This window comes from Neodothiora populina (assembly GCF_041146345.1).
Source record: "Neodothiora populina strain CPC 39397 chromosome Unknown canker_contig_13, whole genome shotgun sequence".
In the NCBI taxonomy this organism is placed as follows: Eukaryota; Fungi; Ascomycota; class Dothideomycetes; order Dothideales; family Dothioraceae; genus Neodothiora; species Neodothiora populina.
This window is the reverse complement of record NW_027191402.1, coordinates 980,149-994,319: the sequence shown is the minus strand read 5'-3', so window position 1 is coordinate 994,319 and position 14,171 is coordinate 980,149. Positions and strand designations below refer to the sequence as shown.

At 50.4% G+C, this 14,171-nt stretch overlaps 3 protein-coding genes across 3 annotated transcripts; all 3 read left to right on the top strand.

The window, feature by feature from the left end:
* Window positions 1-2,406: 2,406 nt before the first annotated feature.
* On the top strand, window positions 2,407-4,446 carry AAFC00_001918 (uncharacterized protein; the record flags this gene model as incomplete). The annotated part of the gene is made up of 7 exons (XM_069341180.1): window positions 2,407-2,565; window positions 2,621-2,719; window positions 2,778-3,512; window positions 3,567-3,582; window positions 3,635-3,929; window positions 4,163-4,243; window positions 4,299-4,446. 7 exons carry the CDS (start codon window positions 2,407-2,409, stop codon window positions 4,444-4,446), a joined length of 1,533 nt encoding a protein of 510 aa, XP_069204692.1.
* Window positions 4,447-5,467: 1,021 nt separating this feature from the next.
* AAFC00_001917 (uncharacterized protein) lies at window positions 5,468-6,001 on the top strand (the record flags this gene model as incomplete). Its single annotated transcript, XM_069347961.1, has 2 exons — window positions 5,468-5,555; window positions 5,613-6,001. The coding sequence occupies 2 exons, from the start codon at window positions 5,468-5,470 to the stop codon at window positions 5,999-6,001; spliced, it is 477 nt and encodes a 158-aa protein (XP_069204691.1).
* Window positions 6,002-7,276: 1,275 nt separating this feature from the next.
* Window positions 7,277-12,949, top strand: AAFC00_001916 (uncharacterized protein; the record flags this gene model as incomplete). Its single annotated transcript, XM_069341179.1, has 4 exons — window positions 7,277-7,886; window positions 7,939-10,232; window positions 10,285-12,837; window positions 12,893-12,949. The coding sequence occupies 4 exons, from the start codon at window positions 7,277-7,279 to the stop codon at window positions 12,947-12,949; spliced, it is 5,514 nt and encodes a 1,837-aa protein (XP_069204690.1).
* Window positions 12,950-14,171: the final 1,222 nt, after the last annotated feature.

The following is a 14,171-nucleotide window of genomic DNA, read 5'->3' as shown; positions in this document are numbered from 1 at the left end:
ACTATAGTCAGAAGCCTGCACTATCTTTCCCCATACTGTACAAAGCGGAGAGTAGGATCGACTGGACTTCCCCAGAGCCCGTCGGTGTGGGTGAGACATTGAATCTCTTTATTGCTTAAGAAAAATTACACAGCAACCACACCGACTGGTTAGTGACAACGATACCCTCGTTCATAAGCAAGATGGTCAGCTTGAGAGTGATCGGCCCGCACAGATTTTGTACTGTCGTCATACGGAGGAACTCGATCCTAGTTAATGATTCCCGAAAGCTGGTCGATGAGTTTCTGATGAACCGGCGATGAGTCTCTAGAAAAAAGGCAATGAATTCTTAGTGAACAGTAAACGCAAAAACTCAAAGGGTTGTATGCATGCCGAACTGCTGCATCATCAGTTCCGATCCCCCACAGCCATCTTACATATGCCGATCCTCGAGTCGTGATAACCGCATCATGGCAAGCTCGGCACTACTCGGAACATCTCTCACATGAACCATGGGGATGAGTGGAGTGGAGTCCGGAACATTTGTTGTGGAGATGGTGTCGTGGCTGGTCGGTCATGCGAAATCTTGCGTACTGATGGTAGGACACTCAACATGACGACGAGATATCTGTACAGAAGCTGATCTACTGACTGTATCATCACTGATATGTGTCCTGCTGTGAGAGAGATTTGCGACTGTACAGCGACAGAAAAAGGTCTCTTGCGATTGCCCCTTCTTCCGGTGGTGTTAGTCTTGATTTCAATTTCATCGTCGCGTCACGCCAGAAGAACATCAGACAATTTCAGATCACCCCAGTGTCGACCCCCTCCATTCCGGGTGCCTTGCCGTGACCTGGGGCAGAATCGATGCCACGCTTGGATTACGTCCAGATGTACACCAAACAGTCACCAGAGGCAAGAGGTCAAGCGGCCACGCCGATAGGAAAACCAATTCAATCCAGGACCTATTGACCTTAGGGAAAACACCGGAGGCCCTTTCCAGCCGCCTCCAGTGCTGCAGCCTGGCCCGTGGAGCAGTCTAGAAGCGGCGCGCTCCACTCCGCAACAACGCTTCTCGACGGTGGAGTGATGAGGTCGTCAGTTTTTATTATGTTCTTTTCGAACAAATTTGGAACCAGCAGAGCCAGCTAGACAGCTGTGCACCTCGATCACCCGCAAATTTTCGTGGAGCCGTTGTAGCAAACCTGGACGAATCGAACGCGGATCATGCGGATCTATTGGGCGCGCGCGGGTTGCGCGGACTTGAGCTGCTATAGCGGCGGAAGGCCAAGAAAAAGCAGCGGAACAGAATAGAGGAAAAGGTGATCGATCGTAGGCAATTTGGGAGGACCGCCTTTTTGTGGTGTCTAATCGCTTCGAGGACGGAAACACACAAACAAGTCCAGGAGGCCTTTGGGATGTGGCAGCATGTGAGAGCCTAATTGTCGCGAGGTCCAAAAAACAAACCAACGTAGCACTAGCACTTTTCTTTTATACTCGTAGGACAACTAAATCGACATAGTCTAGTTTGACTGCTTGTGACTGTTATATCACGAGATTTCGCGACGTACCGGAGCATTGTTTCTGGAAAATGATGCACAGCTTGGTGGTGATCACGTTGCCCTCGCTTTATGCCAGATCTTTGTTCTCCGAGATCTGGAATCGATTGGATGAAACCGGCACATGGGTCGCTTGGGATGACTCTAGTCAATATCAAGTGACCATTTTTCGCTCTTGATTTTGCCTCGATGGGGACTGTACATCAGTAATAATGAAGCGCGTGGCTCCGCCCGGAAATAAAGGCCATTAACTCCTACTGCATTAGGAAGCTACAAGGTCATGTGTGTCGTCCAAGGGGCTCATTTTCGAGCCTTTCATTGCGTTTCGAGCTCAACCCAAGTAGTGACCTGACCGGAGTGTTGTACAACTGTGTGATGGCTTACTTATATTGAGGGCAAAAATAGTGCTAGAAGTCTGTGCGCTGCTTTAGACATTGCATATGCAAATGCGAGACAATCAAGAGGTTTGCGAGGGATCTGCTAAACCATGTTGCAGAATGTTGAGATGCACGTCGTCTCGGACAGAGACATGTTTATTATAAAGGCGTTGGTATCGGTGGACCAAGACATGCATCGTAAGCCAATTTAGCTAGGGCAAGTGTATCTTCTACTTTGCCGACGTAAAGTGTTAGCCAACTGGTGTTGTCGGGCGCACGGCAACTTCAACTAACCCCGCTAACACATAGTCGATCCTTCAAGGGTCTGTGATAGTGATCCCATGATGCGGAGTTTAGACCCTCCAGCATCGCCTAGAAGCGCGGCAGTCCGCCAATGACCTGGTCGGCTATGTCCCAAGGAAAATTATAAGATACCGCTCCTCCAGAGCTCCAGAGCTGACCTTTCCCATTCAAAATCTATCAATCAAACAATGACATCCCTATCTGACATGAGCGCGGAGGTGCTCCACAATATCCTCAAATATGTTAGCCCCAAAGACCTACCCTCTTTGAGCAACACTTGCTCTCCATTCAAATCATACATTGCCGATAACAAGCTGTTATTTAAGGATGTATACATTGAGAATCTGGTATGATTTGTCTCTCATGTCTATCCGTCATTGTATGTACTGACAGATGTCTAAGGGCTGCCCGCCTGAATCTCAAGACCGTGACTGGGAGACTGAAGTACGAAATGTGATAAAAATGCTGAGACTATTAAAAAGTGACAACATGGAGCTAAAGGTGAGCTTGTGATGATCGAATGTCAAGCTGAACAAGATACTGACATGTACGGGCGCAGCGCAACAACCTTGACATTGTCGCAAATGTCATAATTACAATGATGAAGACGACAAAGTGTCAATCTAACATACCTCTGCTTGAGCCGTACTTTAAGTCCAAAAAGAACGTTGACGCCTTCCTTGCTGCATCAAGTCTATTCAAACATGCTGGCTCCTCTACACAAAAACCTGCAGCGACCGAAGCTCTGCGACAAGTATCTGCACAGCTCCATTGCTTATACGGCGTACCAATCGACTGTCCCAGCTCTTCTTCATATCTGCGAGACGACATTGAAGGGCGGACCTCACACCGCGCGCTTTCCCCTGCACGTCCATCTAATCTCGAATGCGAAGGCCGAAGAACTCGATCGCAAATGATAAGCATACCAACAAACTCCTATGCTCGCTCCAAGGTTTACGATCTCCGGCAATACTCCGCAGGTAGCTTCTGGGGTCCATTCAAGAGCGATGGAACCCAAGATGTGGACTGGGAGAAAATGGAGGCCATCATGGTCGTGCTAGGATACAACTTGCGCATGTTCCTTGAACGTGCCCAGTTCGAGATTGACCCAATGTGGGAAAAGCCGTGGATCGGCGCCCAGAAGGACAGCTACGTTTCGCAACCAGACAGTTGTTTCGACAGGACAGCGGTAAACGTCGAAAAGTTCAGAGCACCATCCATCACTGCAGGATTGGACGAGCAACGGCGACTGGATGAACTCGACCCATACGGCATATCCGGCACGTGGATGAGGGTAAGCAAAACAACAAGAGTCCATTCTCGCAAACGATGTCTGACTGTGGAATAGGTTGTATGCTTCTTAGGTATGCCAGAATCGCAAAAGGCGGCACTACTGCACAAGACTGACAAATCTAGATTACCATGATTTTTATGCTTTCAACTTTGCACGACCTCCGCCGGCGCAGGGAGAGCCTCGCGAGCCGATTGATACGCGAGAAGCGATCCGAATGATTAAACTGAAGCTCCGTGTCACCAAAATCGAAGAGTCTGGCGAAGAAGATGGCAAAGATTATCCCATTGTCTGGTTTGAAGGTACGAGCTGGAGTCTCCACAACAGCTGGGATCCGAATGCGAATTCCGCGATCCGCGGCGTCGTACGCCAGACCCCACAGGGAGAAATAAGATGGACCACTTGGTCGATCTTCCATGGGTACGTGCAACACTGTTTCTCGCTTTCATTAATCTTTTGATCCACATTATTTTTATCGTCTTTCCCATGTGGTCTAGCGGCTAGGATTTGTCGCTTTCATGTGCAGTTGCTCAGAGGATCCGACAAGGCCGGGGTTCGATTCCCCGCATGGGAATACTTTTCTTTTGCACTTGAACCAACCCTCACTCACCATTTGATAATTCAGCACATCACACTAACGGTTTTTTTTACAGTGAAGAAAGATGGCGAAGTGAGGGTGTCCAGATAGGCGGCCCTCGATCTGGCCGGGGTGTGCTTGGTAATTGGTTTGACAAGTAAGCCGAATCTCAACAACACTGTTTATTGATTGTATACTGACATGTCCTGCAGAGACTACGATGTACACGGTCCAGCAGGCCCCACGGCGTTCTGGAAACTCAAGGATGAATACGACGAAGAGGAATTGCAGACCCCTCCTGATCTCCATGATTTCGCATACCTCGGAGGTAACGAAGGCGAAAGCAGCGACAGTGATTGAAACAACACCAGCCCCATGGATAACGACCTTTTTTCTTACACGACGATGAGTCGACTTCACGAAATCATACGCCGAATTACGACGAAGCACGACTCTCTCACTTTCTATAAATATCATCACTGGGTCCAGGTGGAGTTTTTTCTTCGCAGCTGGTTCTTCTTACCTTTCACTTGTTGGGCCACAAGAAACAAGTCGACGCATGTATTCGGCATATGACACGATATCCACCTCGGTCTCTACTTCTCGGCGTAATGGAGCTTTAAACGAGCGACCGCCTCAGCGATTGTCCTCTGGCGGTTTTGTACAAACATTCAATATATCACGAATTTGTGAACTCTACTCCGAGACCAATGATACTGCTTCCCGAAGCTTTGCTTTACCCCATATGGAGACGATCAACCAGTGTATTAATATTCCAAGTTCATGTGCTTAATATAAGTCTGCTATTGGTGCTGCATATCGTACGCAAGCCTCTTCACACAAACAACACATCTGCGGAGTATTAGACAGTGGAGACGGATCCACTAGACATGATATATAAGCAAGTCACACACAAATACAGAATGCATAGAATATGTCTGAGTGTTTCGTTCTCGCGCTCGAGGCGAGCACTGTGTTCTACCCCGCCCGACAAACAACCCAACATGACTTTTCGGACTTCGGAACTCGGACACGGTACCCTTGCATGGCGGAATGCGTGTATATACTCGTCATGAAATTGTTGCTGCTACTAGACTTGAGTGGTAATAATGAGCGTGATGACTGAGCTGTACTTTGTAGAGTGATATCGGTCGACAGTAATTAGCGTCTCTCGTGAACTCTGTTACTTTTGTTGCAATTATCTCCGAGATGCTCGGTCAAATCGGAGATGCCTAATCTCCAAGATACCTGCAATAGATTTCGTCAAGTTATAAACCGCATCGCCTAGCACATTTGTTATTGTACCATCTTTGGGCAGAAACACGACGTATATCCTTGCTGCAACAGGTAGACCTTCAGATAGAGGAATAGCAAAAAGAGAATGGCTGCGGTTCCACTTGTCTTATGTGGCAAGTCGCCCATGATGGCCAAGAGTTTCATCGCTGGACTAGATGGAGCCGACTACAAAGGTGGCGAGTGATCATTCTATCCCTCTTTCTCGGTTCTGATTCGAGTACTGTCTATAGTCATACACGCATGTCACACGCTCGAAACCGCATTATTAGAGATTCCAGCGCTACTACGCGGCGAGTCGATAACGCCTGCATCAGACCTCAGCACAGTCTCGGCGACCAACACTGTTTCAATCCCTAAAGCAGTGGTCATAGGAAAAGGCTTCTCCTCAGACGAGATGCACGAAATCATACGGGCGGGAGATGCAGATGCCAAAGGTCGGGTGGCTTGGCTGTTACCTGACGATGACAAGTTTACGGCGTATATGAAGGCGAAGGCGCTGTTGAGCGTGGGCACGCTTCTACCGACCGTCATTGCGGACAGAGTCAAGATTTGCCTGGGGGAGCATGGTCTCAGGGCTGGTAGTGATGATGTGAAGGGAGGCGGGGTCTGGGAGTTTTGAATGCATGTTTTGGCGGGCGGTGTACAAGTAGTAAGTTGTTGAGGTGGAGTGCAGTTGATCTCGAGCTTTGCACTGATCAATGCTGAAGCAAGAGCCGGACTGTGGAGAGACGGGCCGCTTTACAGTGTAAATACGAGCTAGGAATGGTCCATATTGTAATATATATTGCACTGGTCAATCAACCCCCTGAGCATACAGGCGGGAGCTATGGCGACTCGCTCAGACATGTTTCGCATGCATGCATGCATGCGTATAGAGCATGTCATGTAGAGGAGAACGACTGGAAAGCAAATCATCTTCTTGAGCATAATTTTCACGACAGAGCGTGCACGCTCGAATGTCAGATGAGAGCTCGATGACTGCTCTGAAATAGTTTTGGTAGAGGTAGAGTGAAGGTTCGGTGACTATATCTAGCTCTAATGCTTCGTAGATGTCTGACCACGCTCCTTCTTATTATATAGAGAGGTAAATGCTCCGTACGTGCAGACTTGGTCAATATCGAGGTATAGAGGTACTTGATAATGCGGCATATTTGCTTGATGGCTACAGCTTCCACGTTCACCGATCAGCCGTAAGTAAACACAGCAACTTACCTTGCCCGATCTGAAGATGATATGAGAAAGCAAAGAAAGAGTCCTATCGGGAAACTCGAGTGGGTCCCAACGATCGATGGCCAGAACTCATCGAGCTCGCTCTTTCCGCATGTGAGGTTCGATCACCGCTACTTCCTCTTTTTGCAGCAAAAACAGTTTCGATTGAGTAACGGCGAAGTGAAAACCCAAAGAAACTTTCTGTCACGATCGACACCCTGCATCCATTCCTTCTCTCTGAACCAATCAACACAGGGAAAGCACTCGATGGAATCGTCTACCAATGTTCATTCGTTAGAACGACAGCGAGAGTGTGCTGATACTGTACAAGTAGCGACTCCAACAGACCACAAGAACCAAAGCGACCCCTGAGTGTGTGGCAGCTGAAAAGAGACGGCACGGCTTGGCAGGCCGATCATGGCGTCTCCACTGCAAGTCAAAGCTCCGGGACTTTATTTCTGCACTTTTACTGCACTTTTACTGCACTTTTAATTAAGGTACTGCAGGGAAAAAGAGAGGCGCCGCGCCAAGCAAAGACGTCAAAAGCCTTTCGTCACGCAAAAAAAAGTGTGGGGAAAAAGTTTCTGGTGATTCTTTTTTCAGGTACGGAGAGACACGATTTCTTTTTCTTCTTCTCTCTCCTCTCTTCCGAGCAATAGTCAACCCTGGCCTAGTAATTCTCACAATGGCTGGCCATTCGGAAGACAAGCTAATCGCCCTCGAGGTCAGAGACGGAGACAATGTCGTCCGTTTCTGCGAGGGAAAATCCTTTGGTGCAGAGAAGAGCGTGGCCGGCGAGCTGGTCTTCCAGACTGGCATGGTCGGCTACCCTGAGTCTGTCACCGACCCTTCATACCGTGGCCAGATCCTGGTCATGACATACCCTCTCGTCGGTAACTACGGCGTGCCATCAAGGGAGGAGATGGACGCTCTCCTCAAAGATGTGCCTGCTCACTTTGAAGCATCCGAGATCCACATTGCCGGTCTTGTCGTAGCCTCATACTGCGGCGAGGACTACTCGCATCACTTGGCCACCTCTTCATTGGGTAAATGGCTTAAGGAACAGGACGTGCCTGCCATTTGCGGAGTCGACACGCGAGCCCTGACCAAGAAGATCCGAGAACAGGGAAGTATGCTTGGACGTTTGAGGATGCAGGTCGCCGGCACTGCAGTCGCCGCCCCCATCACAAACGGCATCACCATGACCAATGGCACCACCTGCACCAACGGCAAGCAGCCCGAATACGAAGACATTGAGTGGTCGAACCCCAACTCGACAAACCTGGTGGCGGATGGTAAGACTCCAGTTGCTCAATTCGAGTGACCGGCCACTGACCGAAGAAACAGTCTCCATCAAGGCCCCCAAGACATACTCCCCTGATCCAGCAAATGCATTGAAGCACCCCTCAGGCCGTCCGGTCAGAGTGGTGACTGTCGATGTTGGTCTCAAATTCAACCAGCTGAGATGTCTCGTGAAGAGAGGCGTTGAAGTCATCCAAGTGCCTTGGGACTACGACTTCCCTGCCCTCGCAGGAAAGGAGTACGATGGTCTGTTTATCTCTAACGGTCCCGGTGATCCAGCCATGATGGAGACGACAGTCAAGAACATCCAGGCAAACATCAAGGAAGCCAGGGTTCCCATTTTCGGTATCTGTCTGGGACACCAACTTCTCGCGCGCGCTTCTGGCGCCAGCACCCTCAAGATGAAGTTTGGTAACCGTGGCCACAACATCCCTTGCACAAACATGCTTTCTGGAAAGTGTCACATTACCTCTCAGAACCACGGTTATGCCGTCGATGCACGCACTCTGACCCAGGACTGGGCCGAACTCTTTGTCAACGCCAACGATGGCAGCAACGAGGGTATCAGACACGTCAGCCGTCCTTACTTCTCCGTCCAATTCCACCCCGAAGCCGCTCCTGGTCCTCAGGATACCGAATTCCTCTTCGATGTCTTCATCGACACCATCATGAAGACGATCGAGAACCCCAGCCTCATGCACCAGCCCGTCAAGTTCCCCGGCGGCGACATTGCCGAAAACCAAAAGATCAACCCCAGAGTGCACGTCAAGAAGGTTCTTGTTCTCGGTAGTGGTGGTCTCTCCATCGGTCAGGCCGGTGAGTTTGACTACTCTGGATCTCAGGCCATCAAGGCGCTGAAAGAGGAGGGCATCTACACAATCCTCATCAACCCCAACATTGCCACCATCCAAACATCCAAGGGTCTTGCAGACAAGGTCTACTTCTTGCCTGTCAACCCCGACTTTGTTAGAAAAGTCATCAAGCAGGAGAAGCCCGACGCCATCTACTGCACTTTCGGTGGCCAGACTGCTCTGTCCGTCGGAATCGCTCTCAAGGACGAGTTCGAGTCTCTCGGCGTCAAGGTTCTCGGTACTCCCATCAACACCATCATCACCACCGAGGACCGTGAGCTTTTCGCTCGCTCCATGGATTCCATTGGTGAAAAGTGCGCCAAGTCTAGGTCTGCAAACAACATCGACGAGGCCATGGACGCCGGCAAGGAGATTGGTTTCCCTCTCATTGTTCGTGCAGCCTATGCTCTTGGTGGCCTTGGCAGTGGTTTCGCATACAACGAGACCGAGCTCCGTGAGCTCTGCAACAAGGCTTTCGCCGCAAGTCCCCAGGTGCTTGTCGAGAAGAGTATGAAGGGCTGGAAGGAAATCGAGTACGAGGTCGTACGCGACTGCAACGACAACTGCATCACTGTCTGTAACATGGAGAACTTTGACCCCCTCGGTATCCACACTGGTGATTCTATCGTTGTCGCCCCCTCGCAGACTCTCTCCGACCAAGACTACAACATGCTCAGAACCACTGCGGTCAACGTCATTCGCCATCTTGGTGTCGTCGGAGAGTGCAACATCCAATACGCTCTGAATCCCGAATCCAGAGAGTATTGCATCATCGAGGTCAACGCACGTCTGTCGCGTTCGTCCGCTCTTGCCTCCAAGGCCACTGGATATCCCCTCGCTTTCGTTGCTGCTAAACTTGGTCTGAACATCCCATTGAACGAGATCAAGAACAGCGTCACCAAGTCCACCGTCGCATGTTTCGAGCCTTCTCTCGACTACTGCGTCGTCAAGATCCCTAGATGGGATCTCAAGAAGTTCACTCGTGTCTCGACACTCCTCGGCTCTTCTATGAAGTCCGTCGGCGAGGTCATGAGCATCGGTAGGACGTTTGAGGAGGCCATCCAGAAGGCTATTCGTGCTGTCGATGTCAGCAACCTGGGTTTCCAGGAGACTAGTGCGCTCATGTCCATTGACCAAGAGCTTCAGACTCCTTCTGATCAGCGCATGTTCGCCATCGCCAACGCTATGCACTCTGGTTACACCGTCGACAAAATCTGGGAATTGACCCAGATCGACAAGTGGTTCCTGAGCAAGCTCAAGGGCCTCAGCGAGTTCGGCAAGCTCATGAGCACCAAGACCGCCAACACCATCGACCCTACCCTATTCCGTCAAGCCAAGGAGCTTGGATTTTCTGACAAGCAATTGTCCATCTTCTGGGGTACCAGCGAGCAGACGGTCCGCAAGGTCAGACTCGCCAACAAGCTCATGCCTGTTGTCAAGCAAATCGATACTGTCGCTGCTGAGTTCCCTGCTTTTACGAATTATCTAGTGTGTATCCTTTTATGTCTTTTTGCTTGCAGCAGTCGCTAACACGTAACAGTATACCACCTACAATGGCGTCGAGAGCGATATCGACTTCAACGACAATGGTGTCATGGTGTTGGGCTCGGGAGTTTACCGTATTGGCTCTTCCGTAGAGTTCGATTGGTGCTCTGTCAGGACCATTCGTACCCTCCGCGAGAACGGATACAAGACTGTCATGATCAACTACAACCCCGAGACTGTGTCCACTGACTACGACGAGGCTGACCGTTTGTACTTTGAGAACATCACTCTCGAGACTGTCCTTGACATTTACCAGCTAGAGAACTCTAGCGGTGTCATTCTGTCCATGGGTGGACAGACCCCTAACAACATCTCATTGCCTCTTCACCGTCTTAATGTCAAGATTCTGGGTACTTCTCCCGAGATGATCGACACCGCCGAGAACAGATACAAGTTCTCTCGCATGCTCGACAGAATCGAGGTCGACCAGCCTCAATGGAAGGAGCTTACCAGCATTGAGGAAGCCAAGGAGTTCTGTGACAAGGTCAAGTACCCTGTGCTCGTCCGTCCTTCTTATGTCTTGTCCGGTGCCGCCATGAACACTGTCTACTCGGAGCACGACTTGGCCAACTACCTGAACCAAGCCGCCGCAGTCTCCAAGGAGTACCCTGTCGTCATCACCAAGTACATTGAAGGCGCAAAGGAGATTGAGATGGATGCCGTTGCCCAGAACGGAAAGATGATTGGCCACTTTGTGTCCGAGCACGTCGAGAACGCTGGTGTTCACTCCGGTGATGCCACCCTGATCCAGCCTCCTCAAGATCTTGACCCCGAGACTGTCAGACGTATCGAGGAGGCCACTCGCAAGATTGGTCACGCTCTCAACATCACTGGTCCTTACAACATCCAGTTCATCGCCAAGGACAACGACATCAAGGTCATCGAGTGCAACGTCAGAGCCTCGAGGTCTTTCCCATTTGTCTCCAAGGTCACTGGTGTCGACCTCATCGAGTTGGCTACCAAGGCCATGGCCGAGATCCCTCTCCAGCCTTACCCCCCAACCACCATGCCCAAGGATTACGTCGGTATCAAAGTCCCTCAGTTCTCCTTCTCCCGTCTGTCAGGAGCCGATCCCGTCATGGGTGTCGAGATGGCTTCCACTGGTGAGGTCGCTTGTTTCGGTCGCACCAAGTACGAAGCCTACATGAAGGGTTTGATCGCCACTGGATTCCGTCTGCCCAAGAAGAACATTCTTTTGTCCATTGGTTCGTTCAAGGACAAGATGGAGATGCTTCCTTCGGTTGAGAAGCTCCACAAGCTCGGCTACAACATCTACGCAACTGCAGGTACCGCCGACTTCCTCGAGGAGCACGGCGTTTCTTGCAAGTTCTTGGAGGCTCTTTCTGATGATACCCAGAGAGCAGAGTACTCTCTCACTCATGCCCTTGCCAACAACCTCATCGACTTGTACATTAACCTGCCCTCAAGCAACCGCTTCCGCAGACCTGCCAACTACATGTCCAAGGGTTACCGCACTCGCAGAATGGCCGTCGACTACCAGACCCCTCTGGTCACCAACGTCAAGAACGCCAAGTTGTTGATCGAGGCCATCGCCCGCAACTACGACCTCGAGATCAGCAAGCTCGATTTCCAGAGCTTCGTCGACGAGCCATCTACCCCTATGAGCCCTCCCACCCAGCGCAAGAAGCAGAACAAGTCTCTGGCCGAGCTTCTCCACAACTCGCCGCTCAAGAGTCGTGACATCATTTCCGTGCAACAGTTCTCTAAGGCGGAACTGCACCTTCTCCTCACCATCGCATCGGAAATGCGTCTCGGCGTGGAGCGTGACGGATCGCTTGATATCCTCAAGGGCCGTGTCCTCGCGCTCATGTTCTACGAGCCCTCCACTCGCACTTCTGGATCTTTCGATGCAGCCATGAAGCGTCTCGGCGGTGCCACGCTCATGATCAACGAGGCTCACTCGTCCACCCAAAAGGGCGAGACTCTGCAGGATACCGTCCGTACTCTTGACCAGTACGCGGATGCCATCGTCCTTCGCCACCCCAGCGATGAGTCTGCCGACATTGCTGCCAAGTATGCCGACCACCCCGTCCTCAACGCCGGCAACGGCAGCCGCGAGCACCCTACTCAGGCATTCCTTGACCTGTACACCATGCGTGAGGAGCTTGGGTCTGTCAACGGCTTGACCATCACCTTCACTGGTGATCTCAAGTACGGCCGTACTGTGCACTCCCTCTGCGCGTTGCTCAAGCACTACAATGTCACTGTGCAACTTGCCTCGCCTGCAGCACTCGCACTCCCCGAAAAGGTCAGAGCAGGCCTCGAGGCCCGCGGTCAACTCTCCGTTGTCAGCGAGTCTTTGACCCCTGAGATTATTGCCAAGACCGACGTTCTTTACTGCACTCGTGTGCAAAAGGAGCGTTTCGATGACTTGGAAGTGTACGAGAAATACAAGGACGGTCTCATCGTCTCTGCAGCCACCTTAACTCACGCCAAGAAGAACATGATTGTCATGCATCCTCTGCCCAGAAACATGGAGTTGAGTGCCGAGGTCGACGACGACCCCCGATGCGCTTACTTCAGACAGGTGGGTGCCTTTTCCCATTTCTATCTTTTGACCATTCCACTGACTTTCTTTGCAGATGAAGTACGGCATGTACGTACGCATGGCCCTTTTGGCTCTTGTGATGGCACCTTAATTGGGAAGGACAAAAAAAGGAAAAGGTTCAAGGAGTTGATTTATTCATGTGTGGATCCGATGGTGAAAAGGGACGACTGTGTGGGCATGTGTACAACAGAAAGCCCTCGAAAATGGCGTATAGTTTTGTGTTTCTTCTATCATTTCATAGCAATGTTTTCTCGTCTTGCACAAAAAGCATATGGGCCTGGTGATGAGCTCCGGGGAGTCCATTTGATGATATATCCGTTTGTATTTATTATTCTTGTACTTAGTTTTCAATGTATATACCCAACTACGTTCATTTGATTTTTGACCATCACTTCATTCTCTTCTTCTTTTCCTTCTTGTATGTTGTTTCGCCGCACAAACGAGAAGATCAAGAGACGATCAAATGTAGATCTGATTACCCGCGACAGACGGAGCAGCCGCATTATCCTTCACAAGTACTCTAATCTCACTCTTTCGAATTTTCTCGAAATCTCTCTCACCGCCATATCAACCACTTCGCAGTTCTACCCCGCGAAAAGCGAATCACACATAGTACTACATGTCTTGGCAGAAGTTTTGATTTTCTCTTGCTTCGATACGAGAGGGTTATTGCATTGAAGCCTGAAGATGTAGTTATGTGCGAGAGTGGACAAAAAGGAAAAAATGAATCTCCGGGCCAGCCGGATTGACACACCACGAGAGCCACTCGTTCGATACCCAAGAACCAGAGCGCCGCCATACTCCCCGTCGTTTAAGTGAAGGCAAGGTAGAGATGAAGCCGGAATGCATTATTTTTGCATAGGTACGGACGGCATCTTGTCATGTCAGTGAGGAGTCGATGTCGATGTCGTCGGCTTAAGATCTTGGCGAACCACCTCACCACTTCAAGCACGTAAGCAGTTTTTCTGGCGTTATCCTCCCCAACCAGAGGAAAAGTAAACTAAGGCACAGTACCTTACCTTACGTTTAGGTTTTGGTCCAACGAGGAACGGATCGCTATCTTAGCGTCTCGGATACACTCTATCCGGGACGGGGAGGCGAGCGATCGTGCTTATGGCCTCTTTTGATGAGTAAGATACTGCAAAAGTTCCCTCTGTCTGTATGTACTTTTCGGATCGTGGGACTTTATTGCGACGACCGAGTGGACTTTGGCTCGTAAGTGTCGTGTGGAATGACGCTGTGATAAACTGACCGGGTAAACCGAATGTCCGCTGCTGTCCGCTATCCGTTTGCGCTTTCGGCTTTCAGCTGTT